The 24,306-nt window shown below is 38.7% G+C and overlaps 2 protein-coding genes across 6 annotated transcripts in view; both read left to right on the forward strand.

Annotated features, from left to right (window-relative positions):
- The window catches only part of CAPZA2 (capping actin protein of muscle Z-line subunit alpha 2), a 68,584-nt gene extending 57,317 nt beyond the window's left edge, over window positions 1-11,267 (forward strand). Inside the window, exons 10-11 of one of the 2 annotated variants that reach the window (XR_007460282.1) lie at window positions 800-1,033; window positions 10,152-11,267. Coding sequence is in view for 1 of the 2 variants with exons in the window: in XM_049642979.1 (XP_049498936.1) it covers window positions 800-940 (141 nt within the window). In the remaining variant the exon portion in view is untranslated. Of the gene's footprint in view, window positions 1-799; window positions 9,713-10,151 lie in introns of those variants that run through there. The other variant, XM_049642979.1, reaches the window with a different exon arrangement.
- Window positions 11,268-17,276: 6,009 nt separating this feature from the next.
- ST7 (suppression of tumorigenicity 7) overlaps window positions 17,277-24,306 on the forward strand; it is a 267,667-nt gene continuing 260,637 nt past the window's right edge. For all 4 annotated transcript variants that reach the window (XM_049642971.1, XM_049642974.1, XM_049642970.1 and 1 more), the window contains exons 1-2: window positions 17,277-18,516; window positions 18,864-19,019. The gene's annotated coding sequence lies outside the window, so the exon portion shown is untranslated. The remainder of the gene's footprint in view (window positions 18,517-18,863; window positions 19,020-24,306) is intronic.

Genomic DNA, 24,306 nt, shown 5'->3' on the forward strand with positions numbered 1-24,306 from the left:
ACTGAAATTTTAATTTCAGTCATAAGCCTGACTTTTTTTCATTGTTTCACTATAATAAAATACAGTGTTTTGGGTTTTTTGTTTCTTTTATTTCAGTGGCAAACTTACAAAAATGTAGCCAAAACTGTTGTAGCCAACTGTAATTTCTGAGTATTGGTCACAATATGCCAAGATTTTAAATGTTTATTTTATTTCTGATTGAAATTTTTAATTTATGCAGTATTTCCCAAAGCAATTGGATTATGTATAATTTGCTTAGCTCTTATTTCATTTTATACTCTACTTTTTACATTATTTATCAGCTTCTAAACTACACTCTTGAACTTAGGCATTTAATTTGTGGATTGGCCACATTTCTGGTCCTTGCAAACAGTAATTTATAAAATTGTTCTAGGTGAAATAGTAAAATAGATTCACAATGAGGACACACAAATATCAAGTCTAATTTGCAAGTTCATTTCATTAAATTTAATTATTCATAATGATCAGAGACTTCTTTTAGGGGCACCGGGCTGGCTAAATCAGTAGAGCACAAGAGCAACTCTTGATCTCAAGAGTTGTGAGTTCAAGCCCCACGTTGGGTATAGAGCTTACTTAAAAAAATAATAATAATAAGCTTTTTCTTAGCTGCTTTTAAATAGCATTTAAAACCACATTGGGGTTTTTATTTTACTTTTTTTTTCTACTTTTTAAAAACAGTGAAAGAGGCTGCTTAAATAAAGATTTTTCCTAAAACATCTCTTGTGTTTTATAAATTGTTCTGTTCCGATGGTTTTTTAAACTTTACTATTTTTCATAGACCGCCATCAGTGAGAATTATCAGACAATGTCGGACACTACTTTCAAAGCCTTACGTCGACAGTTGCCAGTTACACGCACTAAGATCGATTGGAACAAGATCCTTAGCTACAAGATTGGCAAAGAGATGCAGAATGCATAAGATGAACACTGCATGACCGGATCATTTTAGTGTCTTTGCGTTTTAAAAAAAATCATTGCAAAAGTATTCAGAACTGTCAAGCTACCCAGTCAGGTGGGCTGTTGCCATTTAAAATCACTGTAATTAATTAGTTTGGTTAGAGCACAAAGCTTAGCTAATCAACCATTATTTTTCTCATTTCTTTTGTTCACAGAGGATTGAAAATCAGTTAAGTTTAAATGTCTTTTACTTTCTGTTATACCTATCTTTCTTACAATTAAGAGATGATTCCTCTAGTTTAATGTTAAAAGTTTTTGAAGTTTTCAAAAATATTTTACTTATCGTAACCCTAAAATTATTGTCTTTTGGTTTATGAAGTGGGTAACTTTTGATATTTGCCCAGTTCTTTTTAATGGGGTCAATAATGGACATTCTAGTTTAAGGTGGTTGATGGATTTAGCCATATATGCTGCTAAAGAAATTGTCTACCTTTTCCCCCTCACCTCTTCCATTTATGTAAGATTGAGATTAGAGGGAAAGCATTTTCTATATCAATTGTGTTTGAACCTTTCAAGAAGGTTATTTAGCTAGCTTAGTGTTTAACTAAACTTTTTTTAAACGAGGCCAAGGTCTAATGCTGTTTTGAGATTCTGAAATTAAATGAAAATACTTATTTCAGAAATGCATTTAATGCTTCTTTTCTTGTGACAGTTACGCAAATTAGCTTGAATTCCATATGTCCCTGAGTTATTTTTATCATAAAGCCACAAATGTATTATAACAAGGCAAATTGTAATATATATAATCCTGAACTCATGACCATGTCTCAGTTTATTTCTTTTCTTGGATTGAAAAGTACTGAAATTCAGTGTGACATTAAAATGAAAATTTTCCTATTTATTTGAGTAGAATATCACTTATCAGTGAGTCACATACTATTTTAAAATACTTTCTTTGGATATTGTGATTCTTAACTGGTTGTAAATTAGAAAAGCTGGGAGTACATATGGTGTGCATTACAGTCTAAATTTTTCCGTCTTCCTATGCATCATAAGCATGTTTGTAATATTTTAAAATATACATGTACTGATGCTACAGGATTCCAAACCTGTGGTGAATGTTAGTATTTACTATAGAGAGTGGGGTGGATTTATGGTTTCATTCAATCGAGTATTGCTTATTATACTCCAGTGGAATCCCTTCCTCACATACTCCTGCAGATGTCTGGGCCTGGAAGTGTTTTTTTTTTAAACACCACTTTTATTATGTACAATAAAATATTTCATTAGCTTGAATTGTATAGAATTTAAAAATTTCTCAGTGAAAGCATGTTATTTAATTCCTTTTTAAAAATCAGTGTTGGGCATTGAAAACATTGAGAATTTAATATGAAATTTGATGGTTTTGGTTAAATTGTTTTCTCTAATTTTAAAATACAAGTTTTGCCATATTGGGATTTCTGAAGAAAATGAATTAGCAATGTTATTTTATCTCTTCCCTTTTTAAAAAGACATTTTCAAAAGTCTTATGATAATTCTGAGCTAAGTACTAGATGAATCTTAATAGGCTAGCTCAGTCATATCAGTTAGACTGTCATGGTGTGTTTCCCCTGAAGGTCAATTACTTTGGCTATTTTATGGTCTAGAGTGTTGTCTTGAAAATACATGCAGTTGTCTTGAAGGTGATGCCTTAAGGCTGAAGTATGAAGGCTAGGGCAAAATTAGGGGAACACTTAGGAGGCTGACCTAAGTTGAGAGCAAATGCTGACTTGGTCTGAGGTGGTAGCTATCGGCTACAGAGGTGGTAAGTTTTGGGTATATGTTAAAGGTGAAATCAAGAAGATTTGCCCAAAGTTTAATTGCAGAATGTGAGATAAAGAGAAATGTCAGAGACATTTTGGGGTTGAGAAATTGGAGATTTGAGGGGAAGGGCTGGTCAGGAGCTTGGTTTTAGATTTCAAGGGGAAATACCATGTAGCAGTTAGATACTGGAGACAGGAGGTAGAGGGGTACTCCTGGCTGGAAGAATGGGGGAGTGAATGGGCCTGGGCAACAGGGTTTGGTAGCCAGGCAAAGTGAAGGCTGACTCAAGGTTAGTGATGATTTAAAGTGAGACCAGTGAGTATGGCTCTCTTAAGCACATAAAGCTGCATGGGTGCAGGCATAGAGTAGATGAACTGAATTTAACCAAAGTTGTGGTTTTGCCAAGAGAGTCTGACTAACCACAGGAAGAGGGGGGCAGGGTTGTAATGATCACCTGTGGAATTTAAGGTAGGTAAGTGGGGGAAATGAGGCCAAGAAAGGAAGGGAGGGATAGTGAGAATGGGGTACAATCAGTGGATTATATATGGTTAGAGTTGGGGTACTAGAAGGGAATGACCCGGAAATGCAGGAAGCAGTGGTTAGGGTGATGTGTTTAAAATTGAGATTTTGAGGAGTTAACACTTACTAGTCATAACAATATGATCAAGAGAGTTACTGGCTAAAGTAGGAGGGGACAGAAGTTCAAGCAGCTGTGAAGCCTGGGGTTGCTGTGGGTATAAGTAAGTATTCTGACATCAGTGCTGTTTTTCAGGACTGTTCCTAAATACACATTTATAATACATTTGTATAAGTTAGGTAAATATATGGTACAGATATTCATGAGGCTTTCTTCATTTGGGATTTTGGAAACTAAAATGGGAACCAGGAACATTTTTAAAAAGGTGTCCTGGAAGTTCTGGTTCATTAAGAGTGTTCTTGAAAAGTGAAATTCTTAGGAAAGTGAAAACAACTATAGATAAATGCCACAGCGTTTGGATGGCCCTTTCTGTTGTTAAAATCATTTTTTACTGAATTCACACCAAGAACTTTGGAATGGTGTAAGATCCTTTGAGAAGACCTTCCATGCTGATAATCAGTTTGTGCCTTTGCCAGATAGTGGGTGTAAAATATAAAGGCATGTTTTGGCAACAGTTAACACAGGTATTTTGTAGTTACGTGTGTGCTGTGAAACATCCTGAGAAGGATATGTATTTCTTTTCAGTTCTCTAGGATAGATTATTTAAAAGCAACAGCACAATGTACTTGGTATTCCTAAGTTGTAGTATTTTTGTCCTTGAAACTGAAAATTTTTTAAAGGCATGACTTTGTACAGACATCTTCAAATTTGATATTCTGAGTGTTACACAAAAGCTTTATTGTAGGATTGGCCAGTAGTGCTAGCTGACTATTGAAGAATATTCAAAATATTCAATTAAAATTAAAAGAACCAGTAAAACTTTTAAGGCCTAATTGGTATTAGAAACTAATGTCAGATCATTTAAGATTAACCACACTGTGTTCAGAGAACCAGCCATTCTAGGCATTGTAGACTCAAAATATAAAATTGTTTCCTGAAGGAATCTATAAAGTAGTGATGAGTCTATGGCAGTGTCCTTTAAACTTTTTCACATCACAACATATATAGAAAGTGATGGGGGCGCCTGGGTGGCTCAGTCGGGTGAGTGTCCGGGTCTTGATCTTGGCTTGGGTCATGATCTCACAGTTTGTGGGTTTGAGCCCCACATCTGGCTGTGCACTGACAATGCTGGAGCCTGCTTGAGATTTTCTCTCTCCTTTCTCTGCCCCTCCTCTACTTGTGTGTGCTCTTTCTCTCAAAATAAATAAATATTTTTTAAAAGAAAGTGATGATATTTTTAAGGCATATCTGGGAAAAATGGATTAGGCTGTTTGCCACCTGTTCTAAGGGTTGAGGGTACTCGTATCTTAGTACACCTTGAGACTGTTTCTATTTTGGAAGGTGTGCTATGGGTAACAAAATAAGAGTATTTACAAGATAAACTTCAAACCTAAGTTAACAAGGTAGCTTTTTTTTTTTTTTTTTGAGTTTATTTATTTTGAGAGAGAGTGGGAGAGGGGCAGAGAAAGAGGGAGAGAGAGAAAATCCCAAGCAGACTCCAGGCTGTCAGCGCAGAGCCCAGCTCAGGGCTTGATCTCAGGACCCTTGAGACCATGACTTGAGCTGAAATCAAGAGTCAGATGCTTAACCAACTGAGCTATCCAGGCATCCCCTAAGGTAGTGTGTAAAGAAATGGCCAGCTGAGGAAGTTTTCCTGGAATGCACACTCATATATTTTGTAAGTATGTATGCAACTTAGGCAGGAAATCCTCTTGTACCTTAATGGAGTATCAGAATACAGCTAACGGGTTTCTAGTGTAGCTGGCTCCCTGGTATGTCATGGGTCAGACAGCATTATCCAGTTGAAAACTAAATGTGACTTTGCTTTTATACATATCTCAGTATAAATGAAATCAACAGAAAGGATAAAATGAAAGTAAGTGTTCTTATAAAACTAGAGAGTATGGCTAATAAGACAACTAGAACATTTTATCCCTAGTTTTGGTATAATCTAAGAAAACTGCTTAGTTTAATGTCATTTTTAACATACAGTGGTTTTTTTTCTTTTATTCTTGTGTACTAGGACTGTAACAGAATAATTTTTTTTTTTTTTTTTTTACTTAAACTGGCTAGAGAATACATATATCACAGATGTCAAATCAGCCACTCATTCTCATAACAAACCTTCACTAACACGAAGTTAAAGTTCTCTGATTAATAGAAGACCATTAAGGAAACAAAGTTGGTTGGTATGTCTCAGAAGATAATTTCTTGGGGAAATTTGTGAAATGCCCAGCTTTTAAACCAAATAAATATCAAAGGAGTTCTCTTAAAAGGATACCTCTGGAAGTCATGACTGAACAGTAAAAGTCACTGTCTTCCTCATTGCCTTCAAGTTTTGTTCTGCTAGGTTAGCAGAATCTGAATGAACACTGATGCACATCTCTTCCAGACTTATACTTGAAAACGAGGGGTTGCATCTTGCTTCCCAAAGGAAGGCTAAAGAGAAATACCAAGGAGCCACGGATCTCTTAGGTATAAATTAGACCCTTAAGGAAGACTTTACTTTCAGAATGCCCAGGAAAATATAGGAGATCATTGTTCCAGGAAACTGAAAATATCTCAAATGTAGAAAAAAATTCTCATGTGCAGTCATTTCCCCCTTATTTTGGAGCATCACAAAGGAGAAAAAAATAAAAAGGAAATGCCAGAGACTTGTACTGGGAAAACCTTAAGCCGGTCTAAATATCCAGCAACACAGATGAATACAGATACTGTGGTTTGTTAACGCTGGGGTAGCATACAGCTGTTAAAAACTCCTCAGCTAGAGTTTCATATAGCAACATAGTATACATATTGAGAGAAAAACGCAAGTTGCAGAAAGGTAAGTACAGTTTTGAGTGTAAATTTTAAAACTTCTGAGACTTTTATGTACAGCATATGTATAAGACAAGGAGTGGAGTCAAACAGAATAGTGTATTGTGGGGAGGAACATATGGGAACGGGATTGGGGAACAGTATGGAGAATTCAATTGTATCTGTAAGAATTTATTTTGTAAACTAGGTGATGGGTAAGCAGATGTTTGTTACAATAATCTCAATTTTTTTATGTCTGATATTTTGTAACAAATATAACTTAGGCCAACACATTTGGAACTCTGTATGAGAGGATATACACACAGACACACACAATTGACCCAAATGAAGGTAGTAAAAATGATGAAGGTCATAACCATAGAATAAATTGAGGAGGAAATTTACTAATACCTCTTTAAAAAGTCATTAGACCCATATTGTTTTATAGTGAACTTGATCAGACTTTCCATATGCAGATCATTTCTGTGCTCTAGACTTCCTGGATGTCAGAAGGAGATAGAAATACATTTAATGAACCTGGCATACATAACCTTAAAGCACCAAAAAACTATTGATGAATCTTCTCTGTAAAGTTAAAGGAACTACTGTCCAAATCTACTACTGTACTGATAATCAAAGCATGTTACTTTATGACCGAACAAGATTTATCAGTGGAATGCAATGATTATTCCTTGTAAACAAATCTAGTAATGTAACTCATTGCATTAGCAGAGTAAAGGAAAGAAACACAGAATCCTCCCAGTGAAATATTTTATAAAATTTTGTATCAGTACTGATTTTAAAGGCAGGATCTCAGATCAATGGGGTAAAGATGAATGACTCTGTAAGTGGTGTTGGGACAATAGAATAGCCAGCTGGAAAAACTAAATAAATTTGGATCCATACCTCACACTTCATACCAAGTTGAAATTGGATCAAAGATCTAATGGTATAAATTATAAAAGTTCTTGAAGAAATCATGGTAACAACTTTCAAGTAACTTCAAAAGAGTATTAGAAGACCTTTGTAAGACAAAGCTGACAATCCATACAATAAATATATTTGACTTCATAATAATCAAGGTTTTGTGTATGGCTTAAAATACTCTAAGCAAAGTTGAAAGAAAAACCACCCACAGAAAACTTGTGTGCCACTTTTTTGACAAGTGGTTAATTTTCCTTATGTCTAATAAGCACCCACAAAACAATAATTAAGAGTCTAATAGGTAGTTGAAAACCAGATCCTATGAAGCTGGAGTCCCATGACACTATAGAAAGACTTACCTATATTGGACTGCCTGATTGGACTTAGAAAAGTAAATAAATTTGTACCTTATTTAAGCCACTGCTGTTTTTAAAAATTACTTCTGTCTCATTCTACATACAATTTGGTACCAGAAGTGGGGTCCTACAGGTAACAAAACCTAAAAGGTGGTGGCATTGGCTAAAGGCAATGTCTGTCAATGGGTCTACTGACATTTGAATACAGTGCAATGTGCAAACCCTGCACTCTGGTGCATTTATCACCTCTGCCCCAAAGGCCAATGACACCTAATCCTTGTAACAATCAAGAACAGCCCCCTAGAGGAAAGGAATATTGTTCCATTGGTTGGAGGATTCAGGACACGGATATTGCAAGCTAGAAAGCTAAGCTAGAAAGCCAGTGGCCCTTGTTAGGCCCTGACAAAACAAATTCTTGCGTCAAATGCCTTGGAAAGTAGAATGGGGAAGATGGCAGAAGATTCAGAATGGTGACCCACTGTGCCCTCAGGCTAAAGATAATCTCCCAGCTGAGATGGAAGGAAAGGGTTAACAGCTTGAACTTAATCCCTCCTGTGTCTGGGATGTTTTGAGGAGAGGAACCCAGTTGGGTTTCTTGCAACATTGGATCTTTCAAAGATTGCATGTACTAATTATTGATTTCCTGAAACTGCCAGGATTGATCATTCTCTCACTTGTAATGTTTAGACTGCAGTTCCAAAGTGATAACATAAGCTGGACAACATTGAAGGCAAGGATGAGAATAAGGATATTATTACCTTCCCATTTAAACCCATTGTTTCAGAAGGTGTGTTAGTTTTTTATTGCTGTGTACCAGATTATAACAAAGGTGACATCTAAAAACAAGGCAGATTCATTATCTTAACAGTTTCCATGGGTCAGGAGTCCAGTCACCTCTTAGCTGCATCCTCTGTTCAGGGTCTCACCTAGCCGAAATCAAAGTGATGTCTTAGACTACAATCTCACCTGTGACGGGGTTTCCTTCCAAGCTCTTGTGGTTGGCAGAATTCAGTTCCTTATGAACTGAATGTAGGAATGGGATGATTATGTAATTTATTACCCAAACCTGGGTACTTTTGAGAGGCCAAGGGGAGCTTTAATAATTGCACGGATAATAGGTGTAAACAGGTACGATTCTAGGCAAACTGTGTGGCCTCCCTAATCAAACAGTCCCAGTTGTAACCAGGAATGGTAATGGAAAATGAGAAACTGGGGCACCTGGGTGACTCAGTTGGTGAAGGTCTGACTTCAGCCCAGGTCATGATCTCACAGTTCCATGGGTTCGAGCCCCGTGTCCGGCTCTGTGCTGACAGCTCAGAGCCTGGACCCTGCTTCGGATTCTGTGTCTCCCTCTCTCTCTTTTCCTCCCCTGCACACGCTTGCTCTCTCAGAAACAAATAGAAGATTTTTTTTTTATTATTTTGAAAAGAAAATGAGAAATCTTCCTGGGAAGAATGGACAAGGAGTTTTTCCCAAAGAGCAGAATCAGGGCTTCTCCATGGGCTAACCAAGGAACTCACTTTATTGCCTGACTAGGAGGACCTTGAAATAACTGCAGAGTGGTATTTGATAAGCAACTATGATAGGTGATTTCCACTTTGTTCCATTTTTGAATCGTGATTATTCTTTTCCTACAACTCCACTTTATAGTGGGTGTTTTGGGGTGGATAGCATCTTTTAATTTATGGTTGCTGGACACTGAGGAGATGCATTTGTTCCTGATGAGGAAACCTACATACCCAGAGGTCTTGGACTTTGAGGTGACTGCAGTCAGAGGGTAGGTATTTGGGGTATCTCCTTAGGGAGGGGTGGGAAACTACCCTGTGTGCTAAGAAGGGTGCATTTACACAGGTCAAAGGGATAATCTGACAAAATTGCTAGCTGCCCCCAGTATCCATTTTTAGCTGTTCATCTGCTCTTGCAGAATAAAGACTATATTTCCCAGCTTCCTTTAGAGCTGTGTAACTAAATTGTGGCTAATTAGATAAGCAAAATTGTTGTAGGGTAACTTCTGGGAACTTTCCTAGAGATTTGAACCTATATGCATCCTTCTTGTTTTCCTCTTCCGGTTGCCTGAAACTTGGATGCCACTATCTTGGGTCATCAGGGTCAGGCACACGTGATATATGAGAACTATATGAGCTTGGACCATCTATTTGGATTTTTACCTGGGAAATAAATATCTGTTTTAAGCCACTGCTAGTTTGTTTCTTGTCACCTGCAACACATAACCCTAAAAAAATGGAGCTCCATCCCCATCCCATCTGATATTAAATAATGATAATAGTAACAATAATAATGTAGTTCCAGATGGGTTAAAGATTTAGCCAAACCAAATGACGAATGTTTGGGAACCGATAATCTTAAATTAGAGAAAGCCTTTCTAAAAGCAAAAACAAAAACAAACAAACAACCAACAACAAACACCAAAGCAAAAACAAAAAACAGACAAAAGTAAGAAGTCCTAAAGAAGACTGATAGATTTCTCCTTCCAAAAAATTTAACATTTTTGACCACTTTAATTTCATGTTGCATCTTTTGTGGTCAGAAATACTATCACTATGTGTCTCACTGATCATTTCAAAATTCTGTTTGAAAGGGAAAGCAGTTTCTGTTTCTAAGCTTATGTTTTGAATGTTTCTTGAATTTTCACCAGTGAAGTGGTTAAAGTGGCAGTTCCTGAGAGAAACCAGCAGGTGTCACTGTTCTGGTTTTAGGCCAATGGTAGTTCCAGAAGATGGGAAAGGCAGAAATGAGGCCACCTTGTGCTGCTGTTTCTGACCACGTGGACTTGTCCTGAGTTGGCTGTTACTCAGCGGAAGGACACTGCTGGTTCTTGGGAAGAGACTTTTCAGTTAGCATTTGAGGAAAGGGCCCTTATGATGTGGAAATATTGAGCAGTAAATTAGGGTATTGCCCACTAATGCTTCTAGAAAAGTTACTCAAAACCTCAAGCCCAGTACAGCATTTCTTAACTGCCTTTTGAAGTCAAGGACTCATTTGAAAATTTGAAGAAAACTATGATCCTTCTTAGAAAAATGCATGTTTGTTCATTCGTCTCTTTCCTTTCTGTCAACATACACATACTTCATATAATTTAAAGGAGTTCATAGCCTCTATAATCTAGTGTTTCCTGACCCAGGTAATGTTCCTACATCTTTTATAGGAAAAAAAACAGTTTTGCAGAACCCACTGTTGGGGTTAAATTATTTTTTAAAATCATAACTCATTTATTCAACAAACTTTCTCCACATCTTCCCAGTGCCAGACACTGTTGTAGGTACTTGGCAATGCAGGAGCAAAGTGGACTGTAAATGTCCTCGCTCATTGGCAGAGAAACAGGCACTAAGCAAGTAGGCAAGAAAATGCCAGATAGTGCAAGTGCATAAAGAAAACAAAATGGGAAAGGCCTTTCTGAAGACATGGCACATAAAGTAAGATAGGAAAGGAGACGTCAAAAAACTCAGGTGTGAGTATTCCTAATAAGGACACGGCTCCTGCAAAAGCCCCTGAGTGGGAATGAACCTGGCCAGATTGGTAGAGCTATTAATTAGCATTCTCTTCAGTCCTCCCCTTTCTCTCATCCTCACATCCAGTTGACAACAAGCCCTGTCAGTTTTACTGATAAAATATATCTAAGTAAGTCTACTTCTGTTCTCAGTGCCCTTGCCCTAATACAAACCACGCAGACTGTGCAAACAATCTAACTGGTATTCTGCTTCTACTCTTATTTCTCTCCAGTCCATTTCCTCTGGAGCCACAGCAAAGTGATCCTTTTGTAATGCAAACCTTGTCATTTTCCTCCCTGCTTGAAAGTCTTCAACACCCCCTATTCTCAAGGCCACTGCCTGCCTCCTCAGTCACACGTTGTCCCACACTCTTCCTTCCTGGCCCCTCTGCATTGGCCTCCTTTCTGTTTCTGGAGTGCATTAAGTGCTCTCTCTACCTCTGGGCCATTTTACATGCTGCTGCTTCTCCCCTGTGCTCCTCTCACCCCCATTTCCCCAGGTTCACCCTTTATGTGGCTTGCATTTTCTGTTTTTCAGGTCTCAGGTCAAATAACTCCTCCTCAGAGAGGTCTTTCCCAAATGACTTTTCTAAAGTAGTCTTCCCCGCCCATCCCCACCAACTTACTTCCTAGCCAAGGACCTTGTTCTGTTCATACTCCCATGACAATCTCTCACTAACTTGTTTCTTTCATGGTGGGGAGTATTGATTACTTGAAGTATTGATTACTTTGTTTCTTCATGTTCCTTCCCCTTCCTTCCCCAAATCTTATTCAGACCAGAAGACACAAAACTACACTCTCTAAGGGGAAAGAGAGAGGAAACTGGGAACGAGGGTGTATAAAGTCTTGAATTTTACATCCAAAGCCTGGGGGTGCCTGGGTAGCTCAGTGGGTTGAGCACCTGACTCTTGGTTTCAGCTCAGGTCAAGATCTCATGGTTTTATTAGTTCAAGCCCTGTGTCAGGCTCTGTACTGGCAGCTTGGAGCTTGCTTGGAATTCTCTCTCTTTCCCTCTCGCTCTGCCCCTTCCCCACTCATGCTGCCTGTTTTTAACTTTAAAACTTAAAAAATAGACCTGGAACTCAGAGGTTTTTCTTTTTTAAAGTTTATTCATTTTTGAGAGAGAGAGAGAGTATGAGTGGGAGAGGGGTAGAGAGAGAGGGAGACACAGAATCCAAAGCAAGCTCCTGCTGCCAGCACAGAGCCCAGTGCAGGCTCTAACCCACAAACCGCAAGATCCTGACCTGAGCTGAAGTCAGGCACTTAACTGACTCAGGCACCCAGGCACCCCTGGATCTGAGAGTTGTAAGACAACAACAAATGTACTAAAAGAATATTGACTGAACCATATTTTCTTTCTACCCTTGATACTAAATAAGACCTGTAAACCGTGTGTGTGTGGGGGGGGGGGGGGGGGGGAAAGGGGAATATTGTTGAGGGCACAGTGGTAGAGGTAGAGAACTGTAAATAAGAGAGTTCAATGCTATGTGGTGGGTCCTGTCCCTTTCTCTTGTATAGTCAGTGTTGCTGTCAGCCTCAAGTCACCTAACAGTGGCTCAAAACAGGGATCCACAAACTGGCCCATGAGCCAAATTCAGACTATCACCTGTTCTTGTACAGCTGGACAGCTAAGAAGACTTTTGACATTATTAAATGGTTGGGAAAAATCAAAAGATAAATAATACACATATCAAATGCTTTAAAGTATGCCATGCACTGCTATAAACAATTCATTTAGTTAAAACAACCCTATGAAGTAGGTATTGTTAGTCAGCTTATAAATGAAGAAATTGAAGCTTCCTTTTGGTTTAAGGAAGTAGTGAAATATCAAACACCTAGTTATAATTCAGCTGAGATTCAAATCCAGGGAGTCTTAACCCAGAGCCTATGCTCTTAACTTGCTTCCCCATATGAAAAGATCCAGCACAGTGAAGGTAGTATATAAGTGGCAAAAATGTGGACAACACATTCTGGTGAGTTCTAGGGAAGGAAGTTCACTGTGTTTCAGAGAAGCAAGGGAAGGCTTTGTAGGCCAGTGAGATTATGTTTCTATAAGGATGCCAGTGAAGACTAATTTTAACCCTAATTAAGTAAATGTTATCTACCTCCCCCAAAAGAATTTCATTTATTATTATTTCATTTATTATATTTTGTATTTTGTCTGCAAAAAAAATGTGGAAATTTGTTTTCTTTCTTCATATATACTTGTAAAATACCTTCTAGTTTATGTCTTTTCCTGGAAAGCCTAAGATATTTACTATTTGTTGTTGTTTTTTTAATGTTTATTTATTTTTGACAGAGAGCAAGAGACAGAGCATGAGTGGGGGAGGGGCAGAGAGAGAGGGAGACACAAAATCCGAAGCAGGCTCCAGGCTCTGAGCTGTCAGCCCAGAGCCCAAAGCGCGGCTCGAACTCACAGACCGCGAGATCATGACCTGAGCTGAAGTCGGACGCTCAACTGACTGAGCCACCCAGACGCCCCACTATTTGGTTTTTTTTTTTTTAAATATTTGAAGAACCCTGGTTTATACCAGAGAGACATTTATTGCTAATTAAGAAGTCCAGGTGTAGGTGATTCCAGGGTTAGTTCAGCAACTCAGTGATGTCATCAAGGACTCCATCTTTTTCTTTTCTTTTCTCATTTTTTTCCTCCACTGTTTGTAGCATGTCGTATTTTTATTGTTTGGTCTTCTCATGTCCACAAAATGGCTGCTTCAGCTCCAAGCTTTGCAGCTGGAAAGAAGAAAGAAGTTTAGACTGTGCATTTAGAGAGCAAGAGACATGTCAGCAGGTGTGGAGTAGAGCTGACATTTTGTGATCACACTTTTTATGTGAGAAAAAGAAACCCCCTGTTTGGTTATTTAGATTTGCTATTATATAAACCGAACACAATGAAAACAAACCTGAATCCTCAGCTCCTAAAATGGGGCCACTGTAGAAGGGTTCTCAACAACCATTTGTAGAATGGACCACCAGAGAGAATCCACCTTTTTGCACATTCTTCTTAAGCAACATAGAGTAATATGCCTTCTCTTATAGTTGACTGTGCATATTATGTTTTTATTTTAGATTATGAATGCCTTGTTCTGGGACATTGGATAGGGTTGATAATGTTTATTGGATGAATGAGTGAATGAATAAGTAATGAATGAGTGAACAAATATACAGCTTTTCTGCTTTTTCTCTGTATGACCTTGAACAGGTCCTTACTGTAACATGTCAAACTATAATTTCATACGGTTCTCAACAGTCTACAGAGCACATTCACCTCCATTAGCTCATAAAGAAAAAAAAATGCCTACTTGTGTCTCTCCTTACTAAATGTTCAGCAACTTCCAAGTTAGAATCCAGCACAGTTTAAGATACAGGACGGAACTACACTCTTCTTTCAGCCATAGGGTACCTACCAATTAGCACAACCTATTTTTTTTTCACTCATAAAGCCCTATTCATCGACAGTAAACATGAAACTCTTTTTGAATTCTAACCTTGGCCTACAAGTGTAGTTTATTTTTATTAGGTACTTTTTAAAAGCAACTCTCTCCACCCCCCCAGGGCACTTATGAATATGTACAAGAAGCTTGCCATCCAGCAAGTTAAACCATTAACCTTATGGAGTTGAATGAAAGAAATGTGGGCATTTGTTTTTTTTTAATGACTAAGGTGTGTGGAAAGACTCTGTATCATGATTATTGTGTTTTTTTTTTTTAATTTTTGTTAATGTTTATTTATTCGAGAGAGATAGAAAGAGAGAGTGCATGAGCAGGGGAGAGTCAGAGTGAGAGAGGGATACAGAATCTGAAGCAGGCTCCAGGCTCTGAGCTGTCAGCACACAGCTTGATGCGAGGCTCCAACTCAGGAGCCGTGAGATCATGACCTGAGCCAAAGTCTGATGCTTAACCAACTGAGCCACCCAGGCGCCCCTCATGATTATTGTTTATTGTCCCCATTTGCTTTCGGCCTTCTGCAGCCCACCCGTCCTTGATGTAAGCTCCACAAGGCCTGAGGTCTTTGTTTTGTTCACTAATATAGCCCCTGCTCCTGGAACATTGACTAGCACTCAATAAACCCTTCATAATGAAGGAAAAAACTAGAGCCCCAGGCAGCTTGATTGCATGGTGTAGAGTCCGCAGTCTGTAAAGGATCATTGTTTAAAGCGTAAGAAGAGATCATTCCAACCATAAAAGAAGAATACTTTCTAAGTTATGAAATACATAAAATTATTCCTGGAAACATTTTCACGAAACTGTCTATACTGTAGGACTTACTTTCTCCCATACTTATCCCTTTGCTGAATTGCCTCTCTTCATTTCTCTTCCTTCATTCTCTTCCTTCTACCTGTATGCCCTTTCTGCACATGCAAGTTCTACCCATACCTAGAGGCCTGACCCCAGGGCTATCCCTTCCACAAGCAAAAACAGCTCCCTATCTCCTTGGCTTCTCTCTAGCGCAGTTCACCTCTCTGCCCTGCATACCTGCCAAGTTCTGTGGTTCAAACTTAGATCAATTTTCTAGGTGTGCAAGATGGTTTGTTGTCGATCTAGATGCATTTCAGGGACAAGAGACACAAAAAGCTTCCATGCTGCTCTGCCATATTGGCTCCTCCCCTAATCTAGAGTTATCCCTTCCAGAAAAGCCTTCTGCAAACTTGTTTCTCTCTTTTGAATCCTTCAAATGCTTGATTTGTATTTCTCTTAAAAGACTCATCCTATTATAAATCTTATTACAGTTATTTTAGGTATATGCATGTATGTATGTATACATGTATGTATTATTTTTTAATTACCTTGATGGCCACCACTGAGGTGCCCTGGCTCTGTTCTCCAGCCTGCAGTGCCTCCAGAACCATGGGTGGCACAGGAGGGTGGCTGCCAGGCACTCGGACGCTACTACAGCTCAGGCTTAGCTTTTCAGACCCAGGCATCCCGGATGACCCCACTGTGGAGGTCAAGGAGGTTGAGGAGGTCGAGGTGTCCTTGGATGCAATGCCCCCAGGAGCTGGGGCACAAGCAAATGCAGACATAGACACAGATGCAGGCGGTTAGCCCCCCTCCCCAGGCATGAGCTGAGGACTTTTAATAGACTGTGAATCTATTCACTCTCACACTTGAACAAGAAAATGGACAGAACATATGGGACAATTTTCAATACCCAGGCCATCAGGCAGGGGAGGATAGTGACCCTAAGGGTTGAGAAACAAATGAAACGAACCCTACTATCGTCCCAGCCTACTGTCTTCAGAGAGTTTTCTGGCCACAGTACATGGAGGGGAGACTGATGCAGAGCCTGACAGACATCCTAAACTGATGAGACATTGCTGAGAGTCTGAGATCAAGACCGCTCAAGTTCATGAGACAGAGCGCTGGGAAAGACAGAGCTACACAGACAGAATCCTGGAGATGTACAGAGGTGCCCCCATCAATATTCAGCAGAGGACTGACCAGTAAACTACTCAGTGCTGGACAGATGACCACCCTAAACTAAGGGTTAGAGAAACAAGTACCCAGTGCTTACACAGGGGCTAGAATATTACCTGTTCCCCTCAGCCAAACTGGAAGATCTCACAATTCACAGAACATTGAGTAGGTTACTCAGAAGAGCCTTTCCCCAGTAGCAGGAAATAATTAGCCCTTAACTAAGCACAGCTCTGATCCCTTTTAACAAATCTTAAAAGCAAGACCCAGGAGGATTAAACTGTTTTTGGGTAGCTTAACTGTATCCAAGAACAAAGCTCAAGAATGCAAAAATATCCAGCACCTAATAAGGTAAAATTGTTTCTGACATCCTATAAAAACTTACCAGGCATGCAGAGAAACAGAAAAATGTGACCCATAATGAAGATTAAAATCAATCAATAAAGAAGACCTGAAACTGACCCATATGTTAGAAGAGCAAAGAAGGACTTGAAAACAATTGTTATAACTGTACTCCACATGCTGCAAAGATTAAAGACATGGAAGATTTGATAAAGAGCCAAATCAAATTTCTAGAGATGAAAATTACAATGTCTATAGTGAAAAATACACTGGATAGGATCAGTGGTTTTGAAGATCTAGCAATAGAAAATATCCAAAGGTTTCCACTTGGAACTCAAGTGGAAAAAATTTTAAGTTTTTTTTTTTTTTTAACGATTATTTATTTTTGAGACAGGGAGAGACAGAGCATGAACAGGGGAGGGTCAGAGAGAGAGGGAGACACAGAATCTGAAACAGGCTCCAGGCTCTGAGTTGTCAGCACAGAGCCCGACGCGGGGCTCGAACTCACAGACCGCGAGATCATGACCTGAGCGGAAGTCAGCCGCTTAACCGACTGAGCCACCCAGGTGCCCCTCAAGTGGAAAAAATTTAACAGTGCCTCCTCATTAGGCTATGGGACAACTTCAAGTGGCCAAAGGAAGGAAGAGAGAGGGAAACAGAAACAATATCTGAGGAGATAATGATCAGATATTTTCCAAATTTGATGAAAACAATAAACCATTGGTGCCAAGTATCTCAATGAACCCCAAGCCCAAGAAACATGAAGAAAATCATACCAAGACAGATCATAACCAAATCGTTCAAAACCAGGAAGAGAAAGTCTTAAAAGCAGCTGAAGGAAAAAAAAAAACAAGGTTAAGTGTTAATGTTTAATGTTAACCGTAAACAATGTTAAACCAAGATAAGGATGACTTCAGATTTCTTGTTGGAAATGACATGAGAAGTCAGCAGAGAAACATCAATAAAACACCGAAAGAAAAATCTGGCAACCTAAAATCCTATATCCCGTGCAAACATCTTTCAAAAATGAAGATGAAATAAGAATTTTTTCTGGGAATGCAAGCTGGTGCAGCCACTCTGGAAAACAGTATGGAGGTTCCCCAAAAAACTAAAAATAGAACTACCCTACAACCCAGCAATTTCACTACTAGGCATTTACTCACGGGATACAGGTGTGCTGTTTCAAAGGGGCACATGCACCCCAAAGCTTATAGCAGCACTATCAACAATAGCCAAAGTATGGAAAGAGCCCAAATATCCATCAATGGATGAATGGATAAAGAAGATATGGTATATATATACAACAGAGTATCACGCGGCAATTAAAAAGAATGAAATCTTGCCATTTGCAACTACGTGGATGGAACTGGAGGGTATTATGCTAAGCGAAATTAGTCAGAGAAAGACAAATGTCATATGACTTCACTCATATGAGGACTTGAAGATACAAAACAGGTGAACATAAGGGGAGGGAAGCAAAAATAATATAAAAACAGGGATGGGGACAAAACATAAGAGACTTAAATATAAAGAATAAACAGAGGGTTGCTGGAGGGGCTGTGGGAGGGGGATGGGCTAAATGGGCAAGGGGCTTAAGGAATCTACTTTTGAAATCATTGTTGCACCATGTGCTAACTAACTTGGATGTAAATTATAAAAAATAAATTATAGAAAGTAAAAAAAAAAAAAAAGATTTTTTTTCAGGCATAAAAAGCTGAAGGAATTCATTACCAGCAAGCCTGCACTACAAGAAATGGCAAAGGACTTTTTTCAGGCAGAAGGAAAATGATACCATTGAAAATATAGATCTACACAAAGGTACAAAGGGCACCAGAAAGGGTAGCTACACTGATCAATGTGTTCTGTCTTATTATTTAAATCTCTTTAAAAGATAACTGACTGTGTAAACAAAACTAATATCAATGTAGTATAAAGGGTTATAGCAGACTTATAACATGTATAAAGTAAAATATATGACATCAATAGCATAAAGACTGAGAGGAGAAAAATATACTATTCTAATACTTTTATAGTTACTTTTATACCTGCGTTATCTTTCCTATTAGACTTAGAATATAATCCCTTTATGACAGCATCCTAATTATTAATCTTTTAGGATTATGTAATGCATTATAGTCTAATATACAATGAATTTGTCTTTGCAGATGAGATCGCTTAGTTCCTGTTTGCCTTCCTGACGAGTGATTGGAGGGAAGAAAGAGCTATCTTGCTGAGAGATGGCTTCGCATGGATGAGAGGAATCGCTTCTGGAAATCACTTCATTGCTCTGAGCCAAGTGGACACCCCTATTTGCTTACTGGGTGGGCTATTTATCCTTTTTATTTATTTTTTATTTTAGAGAGAGAGCACAAGTGGGAGAGAGGGACAGAGAGAGAGAGAGAGAGAGAGAGAGAGAGAGAGAGAGGGAGAGAATCCCAAGCAGGCTCCACACTCAGTGCAGAGCCAGACTTGGGGCTCAATCCCACCACCCTGGGATCATGACTGAAATCAAGAGTCAGACAACCGACTGAGCCGCTGAGGCGCCCTCTGCTGTTTATCCTTAGCCTAAATGGCATTACTGGTGCCCTTGGCAATCACAATTTGAAACCGTGAAAATATGAAAAACAGCAGGAAGAAGCTATTAAAGAAAGGTAGTAGTCAACTAATAATGACCAATTTAACCAACTCTTCAGGAAGGAAGAGAAAAACGAACATTCACCCACTGCTAGAAGCTTTACATAGGGAAACTCATTTAATCCTGTGGGTGTCGCATTATTCAAACTGGACAGATGAAGAAATGGAGATTTGGAAAAGTAAAGTATCATGTCCAAAATCACACAGTGGATAACTTCAGAGTTCTACTTAAACAATTCCTGGACCTTTCACATGAGATAAAAACCAAAGGCAGCATTTTAAAGTGAGATATTCTCAATTTTATTTCAAAGTCGATCATGTGTAATGACCTCAAATGTGTTTTATTTTGCTCATCCATAAAGAAAAAAATGAGGCACACGTGGGTGGCTCAGTCGGTTGAGCATTCAACTTCAGCTCAGCTCAGCTCATGATCTCATGGTTCGTGAGTTCGAGTCCCACGTCAGGCCATGTGTTGACAGCTCAGAGCTCAGAACCTGCTTCGGATTCTGTGTCTCCCTCTCTGCCCCACCCCCACCTGTGCTCTGTCTCTCTCTGTCTCTCAAAAATGAATAAATGTTAAAAAAATTTTTTTAAAGAAAAAAATGAAAATATGCATAAGATGTTTAAAAATTCTCAAATTTTATACACATACCGAAACATACATATTTCTTTGCAACTTAAGTACTATCACAAAGAAAGTTTTCCTAACTTAAGTAAATAATACCACAAGGAAAGTTATATTTAAGATAAGAAAAAAGAGTTTTTGAAGTCTTAAATTCTCAGTTATACTTCAAAAGAAATCTCAAAGGAGATATCAGGATTAATAGAATGAAAATAATTAAACAGTAAATAATATTGCATCATATTTCTCTGTTAATTTGAAATGCACTAGGTACAGTTGCTGAAGATCTGAAGACCTTTTTAAAGAACCAAAGAAAAAAATCTAAACTGCTTTTTGGTTATAATAACCTAATTTCTTTAGCAGCCATAGACTAAACCAATAATATCTATTATAAACAGATTCCGCATTTTGAGGTTGTTGTTCATGGTTCAGAAAGAGAGAATAAGAGTCTACAAGGTGAATGTGATGTATTGCTCATTAAATGGAGGTTGGATGGTATAGTGGGTTGAATGGTGCCCCCCCTCCCCCGGAGAGATATGTCCACATTCAATCCCTGGGACCTGTGAATATTAATTTATTTGGAAAACAGTCTTCGCAGATGTAATTAGGTTAAGGATCTTGAAACGAGATCATCCTGGATTATCCGAGCAGGCCCTAAATCCAATGACAAGTATCTTTATAAGAGAAAGGCGGGGGGGTGGTTGGCAGACAAATGAGGAGGGGACACAGCAGAGAAGCAGAGAGTGGAGGTGAGCTACCACAAACCCAGGATGAGGCACCAGACTGGAAGAGGCGTGGCAGATTCTCCCCTAGAGCCTCCCGAGGGAGCACAGCCCTATGTCATCTTCATTTCACTCTGGCCTCCAGAACTCTGAGAGAATAAATCTGTGCTGTCGTAATCCACCAAGTGCGTGGTCACTCGTGACGGCAGTCCTAGAAAATTAAGACAGATAGGGTTTAACCAGAAAAACTTGTTTCTGTGAAGGGTGGCTCCTCAGAGCAAATTTTCACAGAATCTTTCCGAGCCAAACAATAGATGAAGACTCTTGACAGTAAAATATAATTTCTAAGGGGGAGGATATGTCATTTTGATGATATAGAGTTAATTGTTGCCTGAGGTGGAGAGCGATTTAAGTTTGCAAATCCTGGAATTTTTCTAATAGATTGATAGATGATGGCTGTTGTTCTCTGGGGATTAAATTATTGTCTATTATGGTTTATGAGAAACTTAGGATGGAAACTTTCCTCTTTTTTTCTTTTAGTCTTTTTTAAGTTTATTCATTTTTGAGAGAGAGGGGGACAGAACACGAGCGGAGGAGGGGCAGAGAGAGAGAGGGAGACACAGAATCTGAAGCAGGCTCTAGGCTTCGAGCTGTCAGCACAGAGCCCGACGTAGGGCTTGAACCCACAAACCACAAGACCATGACCTGAGCCGAAGTTGGACACTCAACCGACTCAGCCATCCAGGCGCCCCAGAATGGATACTTCCTTCTTATCAAGCACACAGATTTCTCCATTTTTTGCCCCAAATGCCTATTACAAAGCTTTGAGTAAATGAATGGAAAAGGGAATTAATTACAATGAAAAGTAGGCAACTACCAATCTGATCAGCAGGACTACATGTGCCACAGAGCTGATTTAGCCTAATCACAGGGTAAAACTCACAATGCATGTTGCACAATAATTTTCAACTATGATATAACGTTAAGTTGTGGTTTTTGTTATATAGTCAGGATGAGTGGTGTTTTCAAGAATTACTTTTGAAGAACAAAGAGGGAGCATATGTTAAGGAATTTGAAAATGTTCTTGACTTTGACCAGCAAATCCACTTGGGCATATCTATCCCAGTAAAATAGCCCTACATTTAAAAATAAAAAGCTATGAATGGAATGATATTCATTATGGAATTACTTAAGCTAGCAAAAACTTAGTAAGTGTAATTGTGGAATCATTTAAAAATTCTATGTTGTTTGGAATATCATGCAATCATTAGATACGGTGCTTTTGAAGACTGTATACTAACCTGGACAAGTCTTTTAAAATAATATGTAAGAGCAGGCTGAAAAAATGAACTTAGAGAATGATTAAAACAATGTAAAAATTGTGTATGGAAAAAGAGATAGGGGGCAAATATACTAAAACGTCAACTAACAGAAGGTGTACAGGTTATGGTTCTTCACTATTTTTATCCAATTTTCTTCATTTTTTAAATATTAGGATTGTTTTGGCTCAAGTTACAAACTGAACAAAGCCAATTTGATCATATGCAAGCACTGCTTTTCTTTTTTGGGGGGTTAATATCAATAGCTATGACTATTTATATTTGGCTATAGGCCTCCTCCTCTCTCCTCCATATAGCCTCAACATCCTAGCTACCAGGTAGTATCTTAAAATGAAAGCAAGTGTCAGACCAAATTCTAACATCCATTCAGGCATTTATTAGAAACAGACATTAAAAGAGTATACGATTTGTTCTGTAAGTTGGATGAAGTCCTTACTTTCTGCAATTTTAGGTGCTCTACCACCTTTATATGAAAAATATACCTGAAAGAAACAGGATTCAATTAACCATATAGTTATTGAAGTATACAGTTGACATGAGGTAACCAGAAAACTCCCAGTTATTAACTGGTCCCAGAACTGTTTAGGAATCGGGCTTTTTGCACTTTTTTTCACCTTTTTTTTTTTTTTTTTGACATCCTGGGTAGTGTATCCTCAAATTATTTTAGCCAATTTCATATCTTGATGGCCACTAGTTCCATAAATAAAAACTCATTTTTAACACATCCACTCTCTCTAGCAGAGGAAGAGGTAAACCCTCTCTAGTAGAAGATGCCATCTGGAGAAGCCTCTATAATTCTTTTTATAATCAAGGTTAAACATTCCTTAAAAATTTCTTAGACATATCTTTAGACATAAAGCCAAGAGAGGAAGGAAAAAACTCACAAATAAACAATAGCAATAGATCCATAGGTGATCCAAATATTGAAGTTAACAGATATAGGCTTTAAAAATAACTATGATTAATATGTTCAGGAAAATTGAGAAAAAGGTAGAGATTAAAAAAAAAAAGGATTTCTTATACTTTCAAAGAATTGGAATTTAAACCAAAAAATAAAAAACAAAAGCTTCTAAAACCAAAGTCAATTACCATGATCGTAACTGTTGTATGAAAAAAAAAATTCTGCTGAATGTGAGCTGAGATTAAAAAGGTAACACTTTTGGGGCGCCTGGGTGGCTTGGTCGGTTAAGCGTCCGACTTCGGCTCAGGTCATGATCTCACTGTCCGTGAGTTCGAGCCCCGCGTCAGGCTCTGTGCTGACAGCTCAGAGCCTGGAGCCTGTTTCAGATTCTGTTTCTCCCTCTCTCTCTGCCCCTCCCCTGTTCATGCTCTGTCTCTCTCTGTCTCAAAATAAATAAACGTTAAAAAAAAAAAAAAAAAAAAGGTAACACTTTTGTAGAGCTAGGATACAGTCTCCCTGACTCCTGATTTAGTCAACCATTTATACCCACACTAAGGAGACTCTGGAAACTTGCAGCCGCTATGAAAGTCGGGACATACGCAGTCATATATCGCTGACTGAAGTCGCTGAAAGCGCTGTGCTCCTGTAGGAGGAGGCTTGGATGCCAGTAGTACTGCTCAGGGGGCTCAGCTGAGCCAGCAAAATGGGGTCTCCATTCAAACTTATTTTAGAATTAGCTGCAATAGGCAGCAACCTTGTGATTCAAGGGAACTTGGCAAAAATGAAATCGTAGTCAATATAGATTTCCAAACCACTGATCTTTAAAGGCAGGTACAGAGGAGCGCCTGGCTGGCTTGGTGGGTTGAGCCTCTGACTTCAGCTCAGGTCATGATCTCACAGTTGGTGAGTTCCAGCCCGGGCTTGGGCTCTGTGCTGACAGCTCAGAGCCTGGATCCTGCTTCGGATTCTGTGTCTCCCTCTCTCTCTGCCCCTCCCTGCCCACACTCTGCCTCTCTCTCTTTCTCAAAAATAAACAAACATAAAAAACAAATAAAAAAAAAATAAAGGGGGTACAGTCAGTCCAGAAATACATAGATAATCTTTTAGGGTTTAGGCAGGAAATGCTAAAACTTTTATATTCAACTCCCCTTTGAAATGCCTAATATTTATTTTTATTGTGTACATAGTATATTGGTATTGTGGAACATATTAATGTATAAATTTAATGTATAAATAAATAGATATACACAATTTGGGAATGAGTTTAACTGTGTGTGTGTGTGTGTGTGTGTGTGTGTGTGTGTGTGTTTCTGCCAGCCAAAGTAAGAAGACCATTTCTCTAAGCCTACATATTCATTTACTAAATTCCAGATTGTTTCTACTACCTCA

Source organism: Panthera uncia, chromosome A2 (genome assembly GCF_023721935.1).
Source record: "Panthera uncia isolate 11264 chromosome A2, Puncia_PCG_1.0, whole genome shotgun sequence".
Lineage (NCBI taxonomy): Eukaryota > Metazoa > Chordata > Mammalia > Carnivora > Felidae > Panthera > Panthera uncia.